Below are 26,245 nucleotides of genomic sequence, written 5' to 3' on the forward strand. Positions count from 1 at the left end.
CACTTCCTCTCCATGGCTCAATTTTATCACGGCTCAAAGGTTTTGATCAGTATTTAGTGGGAAGGAGAGTAACCCATCTTAAGGATTGTTCTTTATGTGTTTATAATCTTTATAGCTTACCGCTATACGTAGAACTCGGTTCAGCAGAGCACTCAGACATGTGCTCAAGTGCTGTTCTCATTGAGAATTATAATATATCACTCAGCATGATGTACATGTGAAAAAAATAACAGTACTGCCATAAAAGATATAATGTTATATATATTATCCTGTTCGTGAAGAAAGGGAAACCACACATGACAGATGCTGTCCATGTTGTCGCATGAAATACTCAGCTCCTCTGATGACAAGGGTGACTATGAGGTCCTAAGCAGAACAGTAATATAGTGTAATACAAGTGATGCAGTCTGTGACGGAAACACTTGCCCATGGAGATGTAAGCAGAAAAGAAGATTAATAAAGAGTTTTCATAGGTCATTCACATACAATGTTTCAGTGTCCAGTTGGGTAGGAACACAAGGTTCAGTTATGAAAAAAGTATATTTTATGATGCTTTGTATGTTTCCATACTTTACTTTCTCCTTTGGTGTCCTGCTGTTGTTCAAGATATAACCAGAGGGCACCAATTTGAATTTTAGGAGGGAATGAGGAGGAAACCATCAAATAAAGAGGGCTTTATTCTGATGAGTAAATTCTGGATTCAAAACCAAAGTTGTTGGTGCTTTTCTGTGCTTCATTACTTCCATAGTTGTTGAAAACTAAGTCTTTGGCTTTAATGCTGTAACGGGTATTATGTTCATTTATGATTGTCCTGCTAAATTCACCTTGCGCTTGCCTCTGTTGCTTTTGTTTATGATTTTATTTTATTTTATTTTATTTGCAGGGTTGTTTCCCGCAGTGCTGAACCTGGCTACTAATGCTCTCATCACAACCAATGCTACCTGTGGAGAAAAGGGTCGGGAAATGTACTGCAAACTTGTTGAACATGTACCTGGACAGCCTGCAAGGAACCCTCAGTGCCGTATTTGTGATCAAAGGAGCAGGGTTCCACATCGTACGTGTGCTGCTTTCATTTTATTCCTTTAAAAAGACTTTTTTTCCAAAGGTTGTAGATACTTTGCAAACAAAACCGTAGGTCATTGGCCCGATTACTATGAAATGTCTGTCTGTCTTTTTAAATTAAGTTATCCATCTCTTCCACTGGTATTTCAAAACCTCTATCTGTTATGTATACTCCTCAAACTGAACTTTCTAATTCAGATACTTAAAGTGGAGCACCTAAATTCAGCTTTAGGAAAATTAAGTATCTGCTGCTGTTATTGAATTCTCTTGATACATACTGACCATGAGTGAAAACTAGATGACCTTTACCTGCATATCTACACATGGAATTTGATAATTTTGGCCTATCTAAGTATATTGGGTTTGTGTGGCAAGGTTTTGGTAGCAGTGGGGCTGCAGGAGTGGCTTCTGTGAGAAGCTGCTAGAAGCTTCCCCTATGTCCAACAGAGCCAATGCCAGCCAGCTCCAAGATGGACCCACTGCTGGCCAAGGCCGAGCCCATCAGCGACAGTGGTAGCACCTCTGGGATCACATAGTTAAGAAGGTGCCAACAACACCAGCAGCAGTCAGAGAAGAGGAGTGAGAATATGTGGAACAGCTCTGCAGACACCAAGGTCAGTGCAGAAGGAGGGGCAAGAGGTGCTCCAGGCACTGGAGCAGAGATTCACCTGCAGCCCATGAGGAAGACCATGGTGAGGCAGGCTGTCCCTCTGCAGCCCACGGAGCTCCACGCTGGAGCAGATCTCCACCTGCAGCCCATGGAGAACCTCATGCTGGAGCAGGTGGATGCACCTGAAGGAGCCTGTGACCCCATGGGAAGCCCACGCTGGAGCAGGCTCTTGGCAGGACGTGTGGATCCGTGGAGAGAGGAGGCTTGCTGGTAGGAATTGTGACTCTGTGGAAAGGACCCACGCTGGAGCAGTTCATGAAGAACTACAACCTGTGGGAAGGACTCATGTTGGAGAAGTTTGTGGAGAACTGTTTCCTGTGGGAGGGACCCCATGCTGGAGCACGGGAAGAGTGTGAGGAGTCCTCCCCCTGAGGAGGAAGGAGCAGCAGAGATGACGTGTGATGAGCTGACCGCAATCCCCATTCCCTGTCCCCCTGTGCTGCTGGCAGGGATCAGTTAGAGAATTTGGGAGTAAAGTTAATTCCAGGAAGTAAGAAGGGGTGGGGGGAAGGTGTTTTAAGATTTGGTTTTTATTTCTCATTACCCTACTCTGATTTGATTCGTAATAAATTAAATTAATTTTTCCCCAAGTTGAGTCTGTTGACGGTCATTGGTGAGTGATCTATTCCTGTCCTTATCTTGACCCACAAGCTTCTTGTTATACTTTCTCTCCCCTGTCCTGGGAGGAGAGTGATAGAGCAGCTTTGTTGGGTACCTGGTGTCCAGCCAGGGTCAAACCACCACACTAAGCAACATCTGAAATTTCAGTTTAGGGCCAAATCCAGTTTTATTTTATTGTGTTCTGGGATGTTTTTCTTCTTTGTTTGATGTTAATTCACTTCACTGAGCCAGCAAAAAGAAGATAAGATAATGGAGCACTGCTTGGTTTAATTGCTTAGTTTTTCCAATTAAAGTTGATCTTTGCTAACACTGCTTTCTTAAAGACTACCCAGAAGCAAAATCAGTTTTCAAGTATAAATTTGTTATCATCTGCTTCAGAGTTGCATATTTCTAATACTTGGGAAGATTAGAACTAAGAAAATTTCTTACTCAAATCATACAAGTTTAATTTCATGTGACCTTGCAGTGAAAGACATGAATAGCATTAGCACTGTAGATGGTAGGGGGGTAGAGACACTTAAGACAGCTTTTAATGGAATAGACAAAACGTTGGAAGAAGCACAGCCACAGAAGCATGGAGACAGTTTCTCTTTTTTTCTGGTTGTTTCCCTCTAAAACCTAGCTCAGATATATTTACACCTCATGAGAAAGCACATTTAAGCATGTGCTTAAAACCACAGGGAAGAAAGATCTGTCTGCTAGTTCTAGCCAAGATGAGATATCTATGTCTGTAGCTTTCCAGACAGAACCTTGTTTAAATTCTTAGAAACTTCTTTCCAGGGCCACACTTCCTAGAGTTATTTTACTCATTCCAAAGTCTTTTCCTAAATAGCTAATCTGCATCTTCCTTGCGGAAATCCATGTTACCTTTTTCCTAACTTCAGTCAATGCAAGGAATGGATTATTCCCTTTTTCTTTACAGAAGTATTTTACTTTTGTAAAAAAAGTATAATTGAGGGTTGATGGTATTGCTTTATCTGGTTTCTACACTAAACTATCTCTTTTCTTTCATTCTCGTCATAAGTTGTATTTTCTACAACTCTAGCTGTGCAAATTGCAGTTCTCTGAATTCTCTCTAGAGGTTTTCATCTGTATTAAAATTCACCTGGACTCTTACCAGCACTGCACAGAGATGCAGGTTTCTTTCAGAATGAACAGAATATATTCCTGTTTACGTGTTTTACTTAGATATTTCCCCTTTTTAATGGTGTGACACCACTGAGAGATATATAGCTAGTTGTCCATTATAATCCCCAGATGTTTTCCTGCTAAATGGCTACCTATCCATTTGCTCCCCATCTTGTATTTGCAAAGCTAATTATAGTTGCCCCAGTATAGACTATTTCATTTGTCTGAACACAGTTGCAACCTGTTTTTTTCCCTGAGATATTTTTCCAAAGTTTCAACGTCTTCTTTAATTGTAGTAAATGTCGCCTTCTGAGGAAAGGTCATACAGTTTTGTAGCAATACAAGCATTCAAATATGTTATACTATAGTAGTGTGCCTCAGTCAGAGAAGATTTCATAGGTTTTTGGAACCATTCCGGCTGGCAGAAACACTGTGCAATAGCTTCTTTCCTTTCTTTATAGATGGATATTTAGAGACGCATGCACATCACACAAGGTTTTTCTATATCAGGTTTGTTTAATTAAAAAAACAAACCTATAACAGAGCTGGATTGCTTTGTTCCTATGTCCTGCCTGTGATATCAGAGAGTGTACGCTACTCTGTGTGTGTGTATAAATATATATATATATAAACCCCATCTGAATGATTTATATCTGTGTTTCCCCTCACTCCTACCCTCTTAAAAACTTGAATCTGCCCAGCTTGGTCTTTTGTTGCCAACCACATCTCATTTTAAGGTTTTTAAATGTTCATTTGGCAGAAGGAAATGCCTTATTTAAACAGAGAGGGCTCATTAACAGGAGAACCATGTAATGTAACCAGACTTTAAATGATCCCCCCGGAATGTGCGAGTCTGGAGTGCCTCCCCTTAATTACTGTAGTAGGAAATGAACACAAATTCCCTGGTTAATCACATGTAAGCCCAAATTAAAGAGCACCGTTTGATGGGCTCACTCTGTAAGTTCTGCCCCTTTCCATCTATCGGAGAGATTGGTCCTTGAACTGCATTTGCAATCCAGTCCTTTTTACAAATATTGTATTATTTTTCCCTTACCTTTAAAATAGGGAAAACATGCCAGCAATTAATCAGTGCTTTCAAATTAATTATGATTAAACTTTCAAAATGGTGATTACACTTAATTTTTGTTTCATCTCCCAACGCTACTTCTCATGACTTACCTTTATATCAATTTCACCTGAAGAGACTTAACATCAAAATTTCCAATTAGACAGCTTCTGTCACAGTCACCGAGGAGCTCTGACTTCGATTTACAGGTGATTTTTGCTAGCACTCATTTAAAGTTTGTAAAATTGGTTAGTAAAAAAGTTTTGTAAAAATTATCAGAGCTGTAGGAACTGGCAACATATAAAGCATGGGTATGTTTTGATTTTCAACATAAAGATAAATTTGCTAGTAATATTACTTGCAGCACCAGTATTCTAACTTGCAAATGTTGGTGCCCACTAATGCCACTGAATAATCTGATATTTAAATTAAATTTTTAGCATTTTCAATTTTGAGGGCTTATGCCTTTCTTCACTCCCACAAAGCACTTTAATTGTATCTTTAAATATGCTCAGGCATTCTGGCTTTCCTTAATGAGCTAGGACTCCTGTCCTCCACAGGTGGTTGATGTAGCAAAACACAGAGACACGAAGAATATCAATCTGGCTGGTTGATTCAAGTAATAACTAAAATAACAAGTAAATTAATTGGTTCATGAATTAATTATTTGCAATTCTATGACTAGCTAGTAATGAAGCATGTTCCAGTTTTATATCAAGAAAACTCGTCAGTTTAGAAAGCCGTCCTTAATAAGAGGGGTAGGATTTCTACGGTCTTGTTATGTTCTTGCAGACAGAGCTTGCATAGAAGAAACCTACTGTATTTGAATTTGGGTTATTTTCCCCATGATGTACAGACTTCCTTTAGGTAATTAAGGACTTCAAAATAGATCTTTGTACCTTTTAAAATTGAGATTATGTTGTTCTCCATTTTTTACAGGAGAGAAATATGAATTGACCACAAAAATTAACCTGGAAATGTTAAGTGCAATTTTTCTCAGTTTAAATAACATTAAAATACTGTGTAAGCAAAATAATTCAATAATTTAGAAGGCCTTGAAATCTGGGAAGAATTCAATTCTGTAAATAAATTCTTATACCTATTATTTGGGATTCATTTGGGACACTGCAGCAGAATAAATGTAGATATGAAAAGTAATGCATCTTGGACTTTGATATGGATTATAACCAAGCAAAGATTCTTTGTATGCATGTATGTGAGTCAGACAATTTTCCCGTTGAGAAATATGTTCTGTAATGATTTCTGAATCATTTCCTCTCTAATGAATTCTGAATTATTTCCTGAATTATTTCCACGTGTGCTTAGAAATGTCTTAGAAATGCAAGTACCAGTATTACTTTAAGCTGTGCTTTCCTTGCACACCATATCTCAGGTTCTTGATTTGTTGTTTCTGTTGCAACATTTAATGACTTTACAGTACTTGAAAATTTGGAAGACTGCAGGAATTATGTGCTTGATTTAGATGCCTACATTTTCTTTAGAATCAGGACAGCCACCAGCTGCATTTACATGTTCTGAATCACCTTTTTGTGACCCTAACCAAAACTGAACAACTAATATTAGATGAGTATTCCAGCAATAATAAGCATGACTGTGCCTCAAGAGTCGCAGAAAATATAATTTCCTGTTTTTTTTAATTTAAAGGTGCTGCCTCATTATTTCTGTAATTGTATTAAAATTTAGATTTTAGACCTTAAAACATTTAAATGTCCTAATAATTTTGAAATATATTTTTATATTTCTGCTGTTCCGACAGAACGACATCCAATAGCAAATGCAATTGATGGCAAGAACACTTGGTGGCAAAGCCCTAGTATCCAGAATGGAATTGAATATCATTATGTGACCATTACATTGGACCTTCAACAGGTAGACTTCTGTTTTGTTTGTTTCTGCAAAGGCTTTCTTTCTTGCACAGTAGATAACCTGGATTATTTTCCTCTTTGCTCTACATTGCTTTTATATTATGAAGACACACTCAGCTTCTCTTATAACTTTCTGGTTTTTATACAGAGAATAACGACTGACCCATTCATTGTAACATAATGTGCCAAATTAAAAATAATTATTTCATATATATTTTTATGAAGACATGTTTAAAATTATTTTGAATACAACATTTTCAGTATTTTTCTCATGATACTTTCTGGTTTGGCTCTTTAAAAACAATTAAAAGATAGTTTCAGGGAAAAATGAATATGAATAAAAGTTTATGTTCAGTCAGTAACAGTGCTATACACTAAAATACAGAAGAAATATTAAAAATACTTAACTACACTAAAAATAGTTCAGCTGTGCTAGGGATACATGTGCATGGGATAGGTTATTTTGAGGGACAGCCAGGGTAAAGGGAAGAGTTTTGCTAATGAGGTCCTTAAATAAATTGCTTCTTGTTAGTGGAAGCTTGCTTGACAGATGTAGCTATAGAGAATGCAGTTGTTTGATGCTTACGAAAATTCTATATAAATTCCAGGTATGTAAGCAAGAGGATTTGAGGGTAGATGGAAAATAATTTTATTTTTATTATGCCAAGATAAATACATAACAATTATCTGGTAGCAAATTTATTCATCATGTTATTACACTTGACCCTTTTGGTATTCAGTTAAGTAGGTAACAAATGAACCCTGCCCCTTGAAATCTTCTCTGGTCTGTGGCTGGTCCATATTTGTATGCAGCTTGAATCAGACCAGAAAACATAGAATCATAGAATCATTTAGGTTGGAAAAGACCTTTACGATCATTGAGTCCAACCATAAACCTAACACTGCCAAGTCTACCATTAAACCGCATCTGTAAGCACCACATCTACATGTCTTTTAAATACCTCCAGGGATGGTGACTCAACCACATCCTTGGGCAGCCTGTTCCAATGCTTGACAACCCTTTCAGTGAAGAAATTTTTCCTAATAGCCAATGTAAACCTCCTCTGGCACAACTTGAGGCCGTTTCCTCTTGTCCTATTGCTTGTTACCTGGGAGAAGAGGCCAACACCAACCTCACCACAACCCCCTTTCAGGTAGCTGTAGAGAGCGATAAGGTCTCCTCTCAGCCTCCTCTTCTCCAGACTGAACAACCCCAGTTCCCTCAGCTGCTCCTCATAAGACTTGTGCTCCAGACCCCTCACCAGCTTCGTTGCCCTTCTCTGGACACGCTCCAGCACCTCAACGTCCTTCTTGTAGTGAGAGGCCCAAAACTGAACACAGGATTTGAGGTGCGGCCTCACCAGTGCCGAGTACAGGGGCACGATCACTTCCCTACTCCTGCTGGCCACACTAGTTCTGATACAGGCCAGGACGCTTTTGGCCTTCTTGGCCACCTGGGCACACTGCCGGCTCATGTTCAGCCGGCTGTCAACCAGCACCCCCAGGTCCTTTCCACTGGGCAGCTCTCCAGCTTTTTCTTTGTGTGCCAGTTGACAGCGGTCTGAGAATACTGCACTGTGTGTTGTGTGGGTTTGAGCATTTCTGTTTTGTTTTTTTTTTTTTTTTAATGTGGCAAAGTTCAAGTATGAGCCTGTTTCTTTCCCATGTTCTCTAACTTAGTGTTCAAAAGAAGGTTGGCAGTCCTTTTGCAGTACTAAAGCTGGTAGCTTCTCTTAAGCCCGTTCAGTTTTATTGGCTGGAATAGGAGCAGTGTTGAGGTTTCCGTGGATGTCAGAGAGGTGGGATAAGACCTCGTGTCACTAATTCTGTCTGGTACAGTCTTTATGATCTGAGTAACCCATGTAGTTAGGAATGCATGCTATGTTTACTCACCATCTTACATGAACAGAACAACAGTTTTGTTCCCCAAATAGTAGTAAAAGATCTGTTGTAATTTGCATGACTTTTAGACCGCTCAGTAAGAAATATGAGTTGTCTGGATTTTGAGGAATATTAGGAGGTTTTGTTTGCATATTTGGGTATTTTGTAGGTACAGCATTTTAGGCTTTATTAAAGTAGTCGGTAAACCATGAAATTTCTCCTCCAGTTAGTGTGATGCATAGTAGTCACTATGAATGCTGAAGGTCACTAGGTATCTTTGAGACCTCACTTAAAAGAAATACCATTCTTTACCTTTGGCTTATAGGAGGTTCAGTAATTGCTATGTTTGTAATGATAAATTCTTGCTTTAAGTATAAAAATGTTTAACTTCTTATTGTGAGATAGAAGTAACAAATGACAAATCTGCAAGTAATGGACTAAAAATTGCAGGAATGCATTAGTTTGTATGTTATTACTGGTAATTATGATAGTACATGGAATGCTTTTAGCAATCCTAATTTCATGAAAAAATCAGGAAAATAATTACAATTTCTTTATTTATATAATGCTTGGCCTTTTGGGGCAGCTACATGGTTTTTTACTTTATTGTGCAGTGTAGCCATATAAAAATGGTGTATACTAGTTAACAATAACTAATATACTGAAAACGTAAAATATATTTAACTTTAGAAGGAGCCAGAATATCTGTCAGGTTGGGAAAAATGCAGTATTTTTTTTTCTTTTCTCCCAACAGTTGAGGTTTACCATATACTTATAAAAAGCTTTTATCTATACTGCAGGCTAGGTTTCTAACTCATTGAAGTATGTTTGCAATTTGTATCCCATCTATTATAAAAATATGAGTTGAAAACTGGAACTATTTTGTTCTGAGCATCTTTGCTACTTTACTCTTAGCCCTTTGCTTTTCTAGATTTTTTAGCCATTTTGACAATCAGCATCTTATCTATTTCACCAGAATAGTATGGAACACCATTCGTAGCTGTACATGTGAAATTATTTTTTAACAGTGCTTTTCGCCCATCAAGTGCATAGGATGCGAAAATATGAATGTAGATGTATTTGGGAGTTGCTCACGTGAATTTAAATGGCGGTTGAAATGAAAGATTGAGCTACGCTGGTTGCTGAAAGTGAAACTGGAGTTCCAAGTTTGGCTGGGTGGGTCCATCAGAGTGCTAGTTTGTTGCATCTATGAAGCACCCACAAATTACCAAGAAAATCTGTCTGCTGTTCTGCGTCTCTTATTCCTGCTGGTTGCATAGGGTCTATGGGTTTTGCCTGTGGTGGGCAAGTTCAAATGCAACAAAAGAATTCAGGCCCTATAAGTGCAATGTTTAGCAGGACAGAAAATAAGCCTTCTCTTCAAGAAGTGCAGAGAAGGGACCTAGCAAAACAGAAATGCTTAGACTTCCAGGGAGAACATACTCCCTTTACTGATGCTATCTTGTATCCTCAATTGGTTTAATTTCACAGTGGTGTGGAAGATTGGTAGAGTATGTTTAAAGAAAATTGGCAAATACAGAAGAAAAACAGTTGGCAGTTTGAGGTGAGGTGGTCAGCCCATCTGTTTCTGATTTCTACACACATCAGGACACTTTTATTAACAAATTCCCTGCTATTGTGGGGAGCAAGGACATTGGCAATACACTTGATACTGCTAAGATACTTGTGCCAGGAGCATATTTATGTGGGGGTTGATTTTTTTACTACACACTTTATATATTTTTAAATGGTGCTGGAATATCTTATGTGACTTGTAAATGTGTGGAACTCTGGTGGACTCAGAGTTAATGTTCTGGCAGAAAATTCTGGACTTAATAAGCATATCTTAATTGCCTGAGATGGTGGAGGAGCAGTTCAGTGTCCAGGAAATCCTTCCCAGGCATATATTTCTGAAGAAAAAAAAGTAGTTGACACTTCTCAGAGCCTTGTAAGATCTCATAAGGTGCACCTCATAAGGTGCAAGAGCAAGAATAACTGATTAAGCTATGTAATTGATTTCTCTAGAACGCAATTGCAGTTCATCAATTTTAAGTTCCTTAAGCTCTGATAGTGTCCAGCTCTTTCACCTTCTCTTTTCATCCTATCCCCAGCCCTCCTTCTGTAAAAAGGGAGGAGGGAATCTGAAAAATTGTGTTCTGACTCCATGTAGAAATCACTGCAGTCCCACCTCTCCTGAAGTGTATTTCAGTACTTTTTAGAATGTAAGTTTTTAGACTCATGGCTTTTACTATTTGAGTGGTTCATATTATACTTTGGGAAGTGGCATTTCTGAAACTATACAGAGAACTGAATAACTGGAAGATGGAGAAGAATGCTTGACTTGCCTAGAAGCATTTTGAAAATTGTCTACAAAAAGCAGACAGCAATATTCTGTTAATGCTAAATTCATTATTTTGTAATTCTGTATTGTCCAAATATAATTTGAATGGAGGATTTTGATCTGGTTTTGAATGATTTATTTCTTATTTGATTCACTTTAGTACCCATGAGCAGAAATACACACACATGCTGTAGGATAATGGTAGGAAGAGGAAAGGAATTGCTTTCTCTATACAAGACTGTACAACTAAGTGGCAAAAGACAGACATGAGAAAACAAAGAAACTGTGACAAGACGAATGGAGAGATTCAGGCTGGGACAGGAAAATAACAGGGTAGGACTCAAGACTAGTGTTGTAAAACCTCATTGTGGCAGTCTATGGTAAGAGCTTAAAAGGGAGGGAAAAAACCCCTCCTATCAATGAAGGGAGACAGACCCTGTATGTGCACAGTTGCCACCAAACTGAAAAAAAGTCATTAGGAAAGAAGAGTCCCATGGAAAGTACATCTTCACTCTTTGCTATTACAGGTAGGACAGCTATAAAACATCAGAAATAGCATATAATACATTTCTGAAAGTCATAGTTCACAGCTGAGTTACAGATACCACATGAACAATATGGACTATGTTTCATTGTTTTCTTGCTGTGCTTCATAATTCTTAATTTTTAAACATTATTAGTTTTATTTTAAAGCTTGAATTTTGGGTTGCATGCAATACACAATGTGTTTATACATCTGCTGCTATGCTGAGGACTACTATGCATTATGTGAAATGTCACCTTTAATTTGAACATTTGAGTAAAATTGAAACCAACTGAGGAAAAAATCTGAATATTGATGCTTCAAATTTGCCTGCATTAGCAAAGAGTGTGTCACAGTGGGAGAGACGGGGGATGTACCTGGGAGAGGACTTGTGTGTGTTTGGTGCTGAGGGCCCAGCTCACTTGTCAGGAAGTTTACTTCAGACTAGCTCTATTCTGGACCATGGGCTGAATGTCCATTAGCAGCTAAAGTGAATCAGGTATGTCTAATCATGTTCTTCTGGCTTAGTTCTTATCTGAAGGGAATCCAGTTTGTGAGATCCACAATCTGTTCATGATGTGAACCCAAGTATGCTAAATTGGGACAGTTGAGAGATTCACCTCCAAAGCATGCTCCTTATCTGACCTAAAAAGCTAACATGGATGTATGCTCATAAGCTCTGTGCCTGAACAAAGTCCAGATTTTATGTTAAGCCTATCAGATGCTACACCAAAATATTGGTAGTCCCCCCTGTCTTAATGCAATATTGCTGACCTTTGTTGGTGGACAAGAGAAGTATGATAGATGAGAAACCTCCTGTGAAGAGAGCTTGCTTGTGGCACCTTGCTTGTCGTTTGCTCCTTAGCTTTGCCAGTATGACTGTGCTGTGTTGATAGTTGAAAGAAACATTATTTTCAATCGTCAGTTCCCTTGATGCACAACATTAGCCAGATCCCTTGGGGGAACAACTCTATTTCAGAAAGAGTTCATCACTGTTACACAGCAGCAGAGTTTGCATGTTTGATAGCCGAGGATTACTTGAGACAAGCATGACAAATACTGTCTTGCAGAACTGTGTTGAAGATGTTTCCTAGATGTGTGGCCAGACTGAGACAGGTTACCTGTTCCTAATACGTTTAATGTAAAGAATGGCTGTTTTTAATGAAAGATTATGTGAGCAATTAAATTCTTGTTTCCATCACCACTTCTCTGCCCACTTTTGGCCTTCTTCCCTCTCCCTTCTAGTGTTTGACTGAGGAGGTTGCGAGAAGATTGCTCTAGGAGGAGTTGTCTTGGAGTACCTGTGTAATCTCAAAAGTAAAGCTGCCCTTTCTGACTAGCCATTTCTTTGTGTTTCTAGTAAATGAGATCACCTGTATTTCACCGTCCCTTCCAAAGCTAGTCTGAAAACACCCAATCTAGGAACCGTATCATATTGCAAATTAAGTGGCAGAGACCATGAATTTACTCAGTCTGCATCCCTGTTCAATTTGTTTTCTTCTTAAAGAAGAAATAACCAGATTTTTAAGTCTTGGCTGTTTAGAAGTTTTTGCATGATTTTGGATTCTAGAACCATCTCCCTGTTGTCTGGTTTCAAAAAACTAGTGGAATCCATAGTGTGGGTCTTTGTCTTTACAGTTGAACACCACGAGGAATAAACAGAAGATTAACAACACTGTTTAGTCTTGGGATATGAGAACCAGATGAGTAAAATTAAGTGCCAGTTGATCTTCATATGTTAAAGTTGTACATATGTCCAAGTGCTTTACTTAGATTTTCAGTTAATATTTTCTTTTTCTCTTTTACTAACAATTACGTGCTTCAAATGTCTGAGGTGCTTTCAAAACAGTTTCTGTAAAGGTAAAGCTTAAAGCTTCTCTTCCCCAAACCAGAATGTAATTTAACAGAAATTAAAATTAATCCAACTGAAACTTTTCAGCAACAAATGCCAGTCTGTTTTGTCCATCTTCAAAAATGTTTGTTTGAAGAGAGAAATATGAACAGAAGCAAAATCCGTTCAGATTTTAATGCTGCAGTTCCATGATTGCTGTTCCCTTGTGTTGCATCCCCCTTCCCAAACTGGCTAAAGGAAGACATTCCTGTCCCTTGTTCTGGCTTGTGCTGTCATGCAATGAACCAGATCAGGACCTTGACACTGAAAACTGCATCTTGTCTTGTTTTTGGGGGATTAAGCTTCTGCCAGATCGGTTTTCTAATTTGGCTTGTTGTGTGAGGTTTTAACGCCAGCATTGGGGAGGGCGCAGGAACGTATTTGTGGAGGTGGTGGGGAAAACAGTTCCACCCCTCTCTGAAGCAGCTGGCACTCTGCGTCGGCTCTAACTGGTTGTAAAACTTTAAAGTATAAAATACTGATCTATGAGCTACAGTCCATGCCTGCAACATAGGGCTGTCATCCTGAATATTTGTTTTTCTTATTTCTTGCCCATGAACCATTGTGAAGTAATGTAAACATTTGAGGATTCAAAGCATTAATTATCTCTCTCTCTCAAAAAAAAATCCTAAGTCCAGTTCTCTGGCTCAGTTATAACTAAGTGGTAATGAACTGTTAAAGTGACAGCCCAAAAAAGATGCAGCTAAAACCATGAAAATGAGACTGTGGAACTAATATAAAAAAAGAATGAGATCTGTTCTGTTTTATTAAAGTCCCCAGCCATTTTTTACGGATGCAACTGGATTTTAGTTATAATACTAATTTTGGTTTTTTAATTTCATTTTTTGTTGCCTTCATAGACCAAAATCTGAATATTTTAGTAATTCCCTTCATTTCTTTAGTTTCACAATTTGCTGGTAATGCAATAATCAGTTATCTATAGGATGAAACAAAGCATACTTTACCCTTCTGATATTCTTTTTAACCAAAGCAAAACTATTGGATTTGAAGTTAGTTTATAATTAAATTATTTGGAAAAAAAACAAAAGGAAAAAAAGAAAACAACCAACACATAAATGTACCAGTGAGGGTTTATAGCAAACATACCTAGAAAACATAGTTACAAGTAATTGTGAAAACAAACAGACCTGTAGTAAATATTTGGACATCACTGTGAACATTTTTAAGAACTACCTGGTTTATATACTATTAGCAAGTATATTTTATATTATGTAGCCTTCCACCTGGCTTTCTCTTCGTGGGAAGGAGAGAATGTGCTTGAACAGAATGTATGCCCACTGGTGACAGATGTCATCCGGGGCTCAGTTGTTGTCTCAGAATAAAGTTTTCCACATTGATATCACTCAGGCAAAAGCCTAAAGAAAAATGAATGACCTTTCTCCTTAGCTAAGGGTCGAGAGTGCACATCTATGCCAGATGTAATTCCAGGGTAGCCTGCTGCATTAAGCTTTTAGATGTTCTAACAAACAAGTGTTAGTGAAGTTACTCAAGTTGACTTTCCCGCAGTGTTAAAAAAGAAAGTTTTTAATGAGTGGTGCAATAATACATAGAGGTAGTACTCTTCAATGCATTTTGAAATGCTAAGAAGCCATTATCGTCCTGAAAGATCAGTTGTAATACCCACATATAAAGTGCTGCTAGCTAGGTTGAGCAGTTATATTAACAGTAAATCTCCACAGGATTCTTTTGCCCAATTTCTTTTATGCTCCCCACTAAATCAGACCGTAACTTTATTGCTTTGTGGTTAGTCAGAAAGATTTCTAAGTAAGCAAATCCTTTCAGCTTCAGTTCATAATACACACTGACAAAGATTTAAAAAAAGTTTTGAGAATATATAGTTTTCTTTCTGAGGTTACTTGCCTTACATTTTATCTGGATGACTGTAATAAATATACATACCACTCTTTTCTCATTTTGGCTTTAAGCAAGAGAGCTATTCACCTTTCCATCCTTAGGTAAATAGTTTCAGGATATAGGTCCCAAATACTCTATTATAACCTTTGGATCTGGAATGACACATATGTTCTGACATGAATATGAGGTTTTCTTCTGATTTTGTACTAGTGGCAATTCTAGTTCTAACGAAAGTCACAGAGACTGGGAGGATGGTGGTGTGACAAATAATGGGTAGGAGTCTCAGTCTTGAACAGATTTTGCTGTCCTTACTGAATAAATATGTTGTCATTGAATAGTTTATGATGAATAAAAACTTAACTTGAAAAAATGAGTTTTACAGCTGACAGCGGTGGTCATGAAACAGTGCTTCTGTTTTTCTAGCCATTTTTCACAAAATTATTACTGAAATGTAAGGTCTATGCTACAAGATGGGCAACAAGATTCTGTAGTACACATGAAAACTGTGGTAACAGAAGGACAGCTGAATGTGTGTTAAGAGAGAGGTTATTAGTTGACTAATTTGTCTTTTGTAAGGTTTTGTGTATAAGTTAAGTTAAGCTTTAGGAGAATAAGAGCAACTCCTAATAGCGAGGAAGTACCCTGTGATATGAACGTCATGTAGTTCTTTCCAGCATTATGCCAGTATTTATACATCTATTTGATTAAATATGCTTAAGGTTGGTTTTAATTGCCTTTTGTTTAAGCTAGCAGGATGTAAAAGTAAACATACAACTTCATGGTTGTATGTTTACATACAACTATTTTACAACTAAAAGGAACATACAGCTTCATGGTGAAGACAAACCTCTCACTTCGTTGTGAGTCCTAACATGTTGTGTATTCTAATTATTCATAAGTAAATTCTGATTGTAAAAGGGGGCTATGAGATGGAAACATTTTACCCAGCACAGGGTAAAATGCTGCTACTCTTAATAATGTGCACAGTAGGTCAGAGCTAGGTCAAGAGTATTGAATATAAATTGCCAAGAGTCCTTCCTCATCTGTGCAATGGTCTTGATTTGTTGGTGGATCTAAAACCACTCTAGGAAAAAATACTAATGGTAATAAAATAAATGTTTAAATTTGGGGCTGCATAATGTCATTCCTTGTTCTGAACAATGAAGAATGAAATTATATATATATATATTTTTTTTTTTTTTTCCTTTCATCAAATCTATGGATGGCAAAGTTATTCCCTCTCTCTCTCTCAGTTCTCCATGAAGTCCATGTGCAGCAGGTCACATCCTCTGTGGAAGCACTTAGAGACTCGCGTATCAATGATGTAGTTTAGACAGTCAGTAAAAATAGTCATTAATGTGGCTCTTTTTGTTTGATTTGGACTGATTTGGACTACTGTAGATGAAGTGATTGAGGAAAGTTAGAGAAAGTTATGTATTGGATCTCTCCAGCTGCAAAACATGGAAAAACAGAGACGTGGTCTGTTCTTACACAGAACATACAACTTCATGGTGAAGATAAACCTTTCACTCGGTTATGAATCGTAATGTGTTATGTCTTCTAATTATTCATAAGTAAATTCTGATTCTAAAAGGGGGCTATGAGATGGAAACATAAAATTACTCATCTCATAATTTACTTCTTATATTGCATATATCCCTTGCTATGCCATACAGCAACACATCAACATCTAAAGCAGTTCTCAGGATAATTTAAAAAGTATTAAGAACTAAAAGCAGAAATGGAAACTGAAAATGCATACACTTTTTTGATATGGAAATCAGATTTAGAATCTCATTTCCTTTCCATTTTCTTCTATCCTTGTGTATGTTTTTGAAATTTCCAAAGTGTAGTGACATGAGACAGCTTAGAAACAGTCAGAACATATTTTTAAGCTTTTTTAACCACCATCATGTTCAGCTAAAGAAATGAAATGTGGTGTATATAAACAGAAAGTGAAGAAAAGAAAGAAGCAAACAAGAGGCTGAAAATATTTGGAAAAAAGTCTCTCTTTTTTTTATTTGAAGGCTTAAGTTACTACTTTATTCATGTTTTCATTATTCAAGTTGTTTGTATTGCACAATATTTCCAGAGTAAGATAGAGAGACCATTGTGTCATATTCAGGGAATGGGTATAAATTAGTACATGCCTATTTCATATTCAGATCAATGATCTTAACTTCAAAGAATTTACCATCAAAATCATCAAAATTCCAGGTCCTCAAGATGATGCCTCTTATCATACATTATATATAGTGAATAGCATGTCCTTTTCCAGACAACTCAAAGAAAAAGCTTGTGAAGGTTTCAACAAGGAAATTTAAATGTTTAAATGTTGATAATGCAGAAGATGCTCTGTGCTAACAATACAACAGTTTCAGACGTTTGTATCCCTCTCTAGAAGGTGGGTAACAGGTAGATGTCACCTCACTAAGTAGCTAGTATTTATTTATATGTTTTTTAGCACTGTGCACAAAAGTCAAAAACCACAACATTGAAAAAGATCTTTCACTTCGAATTGATAAAATTAGTGCAGCGTGAACTTGCTTTCTGTTGTACAAAAAGGAAATCTGAATAACTTCAACAAGATACATCCTGGGATCCTGAGTTGCTAAGCCACTCTCCATTATATTTGAAAAGCTGTGGCAGTCAGGAGAAGTCCCCAGTGATTTGAGAAAAGGGAATATTGTTGAAAAGGGTAATCAAGAGGACCTTGGGAACTACTGAGCAGTCAGCCTCTAGTGCAAGATGTCCCTCCTTAAGGCAGGAGGGTTGGACTAGATCTTCAGAGGTCCCTTCCAACCTAAACCATTCTATGATCCTGTAAGAAAAGCAAATGTTCCCTAGGAAAAGCAGATTCTTATGTGCTATTCCTGTATCTGACTACATAGTTTTATCTATGTTAAAATTAATATTCTCATTACAGAATTAAAATGTAAAGACTTGGTATGAGTCTGTAATATGTGAGGAGGTGGAGAATAGCTTTTAAATGTTTAGGTTTCAAGGTTTGTGCATTGTAGAACTTTTGAATGGAGCCTGAAAAAGTCACTGTGATAGTTCTTTTCTTCTCAAGCTAGAGGAACAGCCAGGTCACTCTGAAATGCAGCTGGTGAGAGGGCACTGTACAGAAAACTCACTGAAAGAAATGAGAACACTTTACCCTGGGTACTCTCCACACTACTAGACCCAGGCTGAGCATCAGTTCTTGGATCAAGCAAAAAGAAAAAAAGGTTTTTTGGTATTTATCACCAAAATAGAAGAACCATCTTTTCTGTTCTGTTTGAAGAAAGGTTTGAATATTGGCATTTCCGTCAATTTTCCTTTCCTCACCATATTCTCTCTCCATGGAAAGAAATGGTTAGCCTTAGGAAATAAAGAGAAAGGAAATTGCTTTCTGCTATTATTTGAAAGCACTGTGAAAAGAAATTACTAATTTTAGCCCTCAATTCTGGTGTACACTAGGCCAATGATGAGCAGAAAAAATGGTCAACAGAAAGCAGCTATTCTTTTTGAAGCCTTCACAAACAACTGAACAGTTGGTAATGGAGAAAACCAACAGAGAAAATTACAAAGAACAAAGTTGACATTGCCAGAAACTTTACAGATACTGACTTCCTCCGTTTGGCTTAATGTGTCGTAGGTATTCAACAGCTGGACAACTTGAGAGCTTTACATTTTGACATTTTATAAAGTGCACTGTTTTAATAGACTTTGCTTTTAATTTTTTTTTTAAATGACACAAGTTGTAATCATCTTTTACTTATGAGCAAAAGTTGAGAGGTATTAAGAAAGCATCTATTTTTCTCAAGGAGAAGAAAATGTTCTTAAAGGAACCTGAGCCTCTCTAGCAGTTATGTACAAGGGAAGGAGAAAGCTGAGATTGTTCTAAGTTGAGGTAATTTTAAATTCTTTTTTTAAAATGCATGCTCTACAGGTATTAACTGAATGGGACTAAGCATTGTACATGAGTGAATTTTTGTCTCATTAGAAGAGGTGAAAGATTTCTAACTGAAATTTGTCTTGGAGACACCCATCTTAGAGCTTTTCAAGGTTTATTGTGGTAAAATCTTTCTCATTTTTTCCACAAAGTGCTGTGGACATCTTATTTTGGACGACATTCATAGCTACAATTTTCCTGGGACAGATGATGCCCTGCTAACTAGTAACCAGAATCATTTGCAACACTGTGGAAAAAAACCTATGTTGGAATCAAGTGTGTGCATCTTTCAGCCCAAGTTCCCCATCTGCTAGCAGCATTTCAGTTGGAAGCAGCTCAGATGAACAGGAGAGACATTGTCATTAGAAGGCAAACTGCAGCATGGCAGGGAACTGTTCAGCTCTCTAAACTGATACTAGCTGAAGCCCGCTAAGCATCTTTTTTTTTCCCCCATGCCAAAATTTTCAATTACAGAGTTTCTAGCTGTGAGCAGAATGTTTGAAACCATGGCCACTGTCTCTCAGGACAGCGATAGAAAAAGGTATGTGCTAGATAGTCATTTGAGTAATCTGGAGAGCTACTTCGTTTCTAAATTAGGCATTTTCTCTGAGTTGGATGTGAGACTAACATGAGATGATTAGTTGTTCTTAAATAGCCAATTGTTTGAAAATTCTTGCATCAAAACTGTCTACTCTCATAAATAATTGACACTAACAATAATCCATAACAGCATATGTGAATTGAAAGATGAGTGACCATATAGAATCATAAGGAATTGATATTGGCCTCTGAGAACAAGAGGAGCTGTTTCTCAAACTCAGAAAACCTCTGCTTTAGTTCCTTGGTGAAAATAGTTGGATTTAGTCTGTTTAATGCTCAAGCCTGTAGGAGAGGCTATTCCAAAATCAAAAATAGTGCAGTTGTGATCTTTTATTTGACATGCATGATGTCCTGCATATGTAAAAGCCGTTTTATACATGGGTGTAAAGATAGAAGTTAATGATTGAGGAACACTGTTTTGCATTGAGAATTTGTTCAGATCTGTGATTCCTGATTGTTGGTATCCTAGGTACTAGAAGTTACTGAATCCGGTTGCCTGATAGATGCAAGGCTGCTCTGGCTCTGTCTTCATGTTCAGACTGTAGCAAGGCAGAGCTCATAATTCTGAGAGAGCGAAGCACGCACACGCACGGCTGCACAGAGCAACGTGAATAGAGCGCGGTGCCCTGTCAGCACCCACATGCACACACAGCACTCACACAAAGACAGCACAGGCTGCCTCACCCTGTTCTTCCTCTCCAGTTGATTAAGATTAAAGTCTGCTAGGGGCACGTGTGTGTGTCTGTGTGCATCTATGGATACACAATATGCAACACTTCAGTAGGTGGCCTTAGATAATCTATCCACTACCTGGTTCCAGATCTCACTGGTGCCCCCAGTTGCTGGCACCCAAACAAAAGAGCCTTGGAGACTCGCAGTCCTACTCCAATTGCTGGTACTTAGACCTATTCTACTTGCTGACTAGTTGAGCTTGAAGTTAACTCTTGTTCACACTCAAAAGAGGGAGCACACCTAAATGGAAGATACTTAGAAACAGGATTTAATGAGAAAATATGCGAGACTTTAGTGATCGAGGTCAGGACAAACACGCTGACCAGCTAGCTATTTGCAATCAACCGGTTCCTTTTATCTTCTTTTCCCTCTTACACTTGTTCCTCCTTGACCACCTTGATCCCTCTTGTTCCCCCACCTTTGTTCCCACCCCTAAATATTCCATAGTAAGTCTCACCCATTTACACAATCCCCTTAACACATCCCAGAATAAATTTTACACAGTCCAAAATGTTCTTTCCCCTGCTTCTCTTAATGAGTCATGACCCCCTGTAAGTAATTAACCCCTGTTAGCTTGCTGGGTGTTCTGAGATAGCTTTCTTAGCTGACTCATCTGGACAGATTTTGCATCGAGAAAATGGGTGTCTGCAGTGTTCTGCTCCCTAACAGCACTCTTAAATGACTGGTGAAGTAAATCTATGGGATGTTTAAGGCCACAAGTTTTAGCAGTATTTATGCCACCCTGTAAGGGAGCAAACCCTTGCCCAAATTCTGTGCTTTTCTCAACAAAAGAATACCGTGTTTACCTGACCACTTCTCATGCTTTAACCCCAACTGGCAACTAAGCACGACACAGCCACTCACTTACTCCCCCCACGGTGCGATGGAGGAGAGAATCGGAAGGGTAAAAGTGAGAAAACTCGTGAGTTGAGGTAAAGACAGTTTAATAAGTAAAGCAAAAGCTGCACATGCAAGGAAAGCAAAATAAGGAATTAATTCACCACTTCCCATTGGCAAGCAGGTGTTCAGCCATCTCCAGGAGAGCAGGGCTCCATCACACCTAATGGTTACTTGAGGAAGACAAATGCCACCAGTCTGAACATCCCCCATTTCCTCCTTCTTCCCCCAGCTTTATATGCTGAGCATGCCGTCATATGATATGGGGTATCCTTTTGGCCAGTTTGGGCCAGCTGTCCTGGCTGTGCCGCCTCCCAACTCTTTGTGCAGCCCCAGCCTCCTCGCTGGTGGGGTGGTGTGAGAAGCAGAAAAGGCCTTGACTCTGTGTAAGGACTGCTTAGCAGTAATGAAAACATCCTTGTATTATCAACACTGTTTTCAGCACAAATCCAAACCAGCCCCATACTAGCTACTGTGAAGAAAATTAACTCTATCCCAGCCAAAACCAGCATACCACTGAACTGGAATAATAATCAGCAACATAATATAATTATGGTAAGTAAGTAGATACACAGTTTACATGAGATTGCTGGTGGAAGCCTCCATTAGAGGAGAGCTCTCCTTTGATGGAGACTTCCATCAGCAATCATGAGATTTTTCTGTTGAGAAAACAAAATGGAAATACTTCTACAGAATTGTGCAGTACTGTTTTTTTCTTTCTCTGATGGTATTCTGACTTACATGAACAGTTTCTAACTGAAGGATTTAGTTTTTAAATAGAAGCGCAGGTGGGAGTCAGGCACAATGAGATTTCCTGCTTCACTAGCTAACCCTATGCAGATTAATGATTCCCTTCAGGTCTATCTAAATAATATTAGTATAGCAAATTATCCTGTATAGTAGGATGCACTTTTCTATGTCTTATGGGGTATTGATGAAAGATAAAGTGCTGTAACTTATGGAACTGTTCCTCACAATATGTCCTTCAGATATCTCACTGCTGAGACAATTACCAGTGAAAATGAGACCCAAGACTCATTTTGTTTCTCACCTTGAGGATTATGTTGTCTATAATTTGGGAAAGGCTTAAAGGACTATTTAGACTATCTCCCTCCCACTCCCATAATTACACTATGGTCACATGAGCAGAGCACATAGAAAAAAAGCACCAGCTGCACTTTGGCAGCTGTGTTAAAGGTCTGTTGCACAATACTAGGCGGGTTGGTATTGCTCCATTTCTACATTTGTATCAACAAATTTTGATCTCCAGGGTACTTTCTATTGGACTTGTACAAAACCAGATGTGCTCTAAAACTGTGCAATTATTACATCAAGTGACATGTGTCAGCTTATTGATGCTATTTGGAAAGTAAACAGGCATGCTCCATCAATTACCCTGTGGGAATAGAAGCTCAGTATTACAATTTACTAGGAAACTTGGCTTCAGAAAGCTGAGCAGGTTCACTTCTTTTGATTGTGGAAACAAATACAGCAAAACTCAGTGATACATTAGGCTTTATTGGTATTAGGATTCTCACACCACTAAGCTCTTGCTGATTGTGTTCTAGTAACCAGAACACCATTTGCTAGGCAACTCAACAATCAAAGAAGGGTTACTCTTGTACCTGGAGAAATACAGTTTTCCAACTGGTTGAAAAATCAATGTTGCTTCCATGACACTGACTTGCTTTGAGAATCATCATACAGCTGCCATTAATTTTAGTCTGTTTTTTCTGCACTAGCTGTTATTGTCAACTTGTTTAGAAAGCACATTAAAGCATGGAATATACTATGTTTGCTGTCCATGTCACAGCACTGTGATGAGCTGGTAGTGACTAGTGTAGCTCTCTAAGCTGGGAAAACTGTCTTCCTGATTCATGCTAAAGCTCTACAAGCTCTAAGAAGCATGGATTAGCATCCTGTACTTTGTTCAGCCTAGCCTTAGTGAGAAAGATCAGGAATAATATGAACCAGGGCATGTTTTTGATGAATGTACTTGCTCATCTTCCCTTGACTGCAATTAGCAATAACAGCCTGCCAAGATTTAAAAATTCTCATCTTTAGTTTCAGCTCTATTTCTCTGCCCAGGAAATAATTTTGTTTTATACAAAACAGCCTTTCATTTCCACTTGTGAATAGAAACTTGAAAGAGAAATGAGAATGTTTGACATGTCAGTGGGTTGCAGATAGCTTGATGCTGTTGCAAAGCCCCTACAGGAACTCCCAGAGGCTAGGACAGTAGTAGTCGTCTGGATCAGGCCAAAAACTGTAACTGAGTAGTAGTTAAAAACAGCTCTTCATGTGTACTCTTTTATTTATGTTTTAAAAGCTTTTTTCCTTGTCAAGTTTAGATTAAGAGAAATAACGTCCACCCCCCTATGACCTGCAATATGCTGTTTCCCCTCCACTGCTTTTTTTTTAATAAAATTTTGTTGCAGTTTCGTTTACAAAGTATGCTAAAAATAATCAAAGCCAAAGCTATGTAATAAATTGCAGTCAAACAGTACGCTATCCCAGAAGGTAAGAAATGAGACTTCAAACATATCTTCAGCAGAATGTGCTGGAAGTGTTATTGAAATAGGTCTCTAATTTGAAAAAATCACTGTAAAAAGTTTCACTCTCCCACACAGCCTCGTATTCCAAAGCAAGCAAACAAAAAGACTTCCTGTTGATTACACCTCTTGGCCCCACAAGAGCCAATGCGTACAAGATGTCTTTGTCGAGCAAAATGTTTTTTTGGCAGTATTTAACATTGAACCTTCTGACAAGTTTTGCAAATTGTAGGACTTCCACAAAGGAAACTATATATGCACACCTAAGACTATGAATTTATTGTCAACTATGTCCTAAACCACAAATCTTCCATGGTAGAAGCCCTAGCAATGTGTTTAACTTTAGCTGCTACCCATTCAAGGGTATTGTGTAAGCAATACGTAGAGCTTGGGGTACAGCACTTATTTAAAATATTTTTTTTTAAGTATTTAAAAGTACTTCAGAATGAAATCTCTATTTTGAATAGGTGGAGCTGAAAGAGTTTATGTGGTTTGACTAGATCATGCTGGTGTAAAAACGATCTACTTTGTACACTGGATTGTTTACTCATGCAAAGGACAATGTACAAAATAACTCTTGATAAACTAGGTCCTTAAAATATAGCTGTTGCTCATTACCTCTCTTAAGAAACAATAAATAATTTAACACTCCAGCTATTTTCTTTCATTTCAAAGAAAGAGTTTAACTGAGGGGGAACAGTTTGGAGAGGTATATTAGTGTGTTTTTCTCTGTTTGTTGTAAACAGTATTGGTGACTGTGATCCAGTACAGTTACAGTTTTAGTTATTTGTGGCAACAATGGAATATATCTATAAATGAGTTAAAGAGAGGGAAGGGCTTTTGTGAAACAGAGGACAAGTGTTTGTATAATTCCTGTTGAAACAATGGAATGAAGCACAGGTTTCTCCTTGTCTCTGGAGGTTTTCATTTATGCTATTCAAGAAAAATATGGTAACTTGAGGTAGTCCTCCACGAATGCACAGTAACACACATATTTTTCATGTCGAAGTAAATGCAGCCTCACCATTTCTTATTCCCACTGAAAAACTTTGGTTGTTAGTGATTTGACTTCCTGACTGAAGCTGTTGTGGATCTTACCATGTTCTCAGCATCACACAGAAGGCAGGAATGATAATTGGAGATATACATTTTCTTTGCCTCCATCATCAAATGTACTGTGGTATTTGCAGTACTCTGCCACTTAACGTAATTTCTATTTTATAATACTACTGGTGATATTAAAAAAACAATTTAGTCTTCCTATTGTTTCTTTCATTGATTACTGTAGGATCTTCTTTCACCAGCACTAGTGATTGTTTAATTATTCAAAACAGATTTTATGTGGACTAAGTCTGAGTCATGCATCTCCTTTACAATGACTATCCAATATAGAAAACATGAAGTATTAAATCAACACTGTTCTCTCCATGATACCCATTGGCAGACTCACAGGACTGCATCTTAAAAAATATTAACTTGCTGTATGTTCTGCTTTTCTCATGGAAGTAGCTGTTTCCTCTCCTTAGCTTCAGTTCTACTGCATCTGGATGTTACTTGGTTAAAACAAAACAAAACTGTATCGCTAACAAATGTCATTCTGCAATTGCAAATGTATTGTTTGCGGCTTGCATTCCAGCAAGCCTGTAAACAGAAATAAACCTTAATAAATCAATTGAATAGGCAGGTGAGATGGACCATGATGAGCATTTATTACCTGCTTACATTCTGTTTATAGTGATATTTGATGTGTCTCTGGCCTATAAAGCTTATTTATGGCCATAGTGCTGAGTCACATGATTGAAACAAGAATGTTTTATACAGTGATTTCAGCATGATGTGATTACCTTTCAGTAGCTTAAACTTATGTTTTTTCTTAACAGCAATAAAGTTGTAACAGAGTTTGGCAACTCTTACATGTTGCAGAAAGTGTATCTCTTTAAATACACGTACAGAAACAAAACCACTTCTACAAATTGAAAATACTTGAAAAAACTTTGCAAATATTTGTCTGAAACCGCAGCTTAGCAATTACCTACTAAATTATGTGGAATTTGGAGTGCTTTTTAATTCTACCTTCAAAGTCTCTTTTGGCCTAATGCAAATAATCTTTTTTCAGAAATGTTAATGGAGAATTTATTTCTGTAGTTAAAGAGTTTCAATGGACTCTGAGGCCATACTGCATTTTTAGGGAAGAAAATAATAAAACATCATATTTACTGTTCTTAGTTTGGTAGATATTAAGAAATTGGAATGAATTTATAATTAAATATTTACAATTTGCCTATTTTTCAGATTTTCCAGATTGCATATGTTATTGTGAAAGCAGCTAACTCACCTCGACCTGGGAATTGGATATTAGAGCGTTCGCTGGATGGTGTAGACTATCAACCATGGCAATATTATGCCATCACAGACAGTGAGTGCCTGACACGCTACAACATTCATCCTCGTCCTGGAACTCCATCCTATATAAAAGATGACGAAGTCATATGCACTTCTTATTATTCCAAAATCCATCCTCTGGAGAATGGAGAGGTAAGATCAGGTGTTATTCCATGTACCATAACCTGACAGAAAAAAACC

At 37.8% G+C, this 26,245-nt stretch overlaps 1 protein-coding gene across 1 annotated transcript in view; it reads left to right on the plus strand.

Moving 5' to 3' along the window:
• The first annotated feature begins 647 nt into the window (after window positions 1-647).
• LAMA2 (laminin subunit alpha 2) overlaps window positions 648-26,245 on the plus strand; it is a 291,049-nt gene continuing 265,451 nt past the window's right edge. Inside the window, exons 1-3 of the mRNA XM_081997942.1 lie at window positions 648-1,054; window positions 6,325-6,437; window positions 25,955-26,197. Coding sequence (XP_081854068.1) covers window positions 793-1,054; window positions 6,325-6,437; window positions 25,955-26,197 — 618 coding nt within the window. The 5' untranslated portion in view covers window positions 648-792. The remainder of the gene's footprint in view (window positions 1,055-6,324; window positions 6,438-25,954; window positions 26,198-26,245) is intronic.

The sequence above is a fragment of the Phaethon aethereus genome (genome assembly GCF_964289735.1).
Source record: "Phaethon aethereus genome assembly, chromosome: 3".
Classification (NCBI taxonomy): domain Eukaryota; kingdom Metazoa; phylum Chordata; class Aves; order Phaethontiformes; family Phaethontidae; genus Phaethon; species Phaethon aethereus.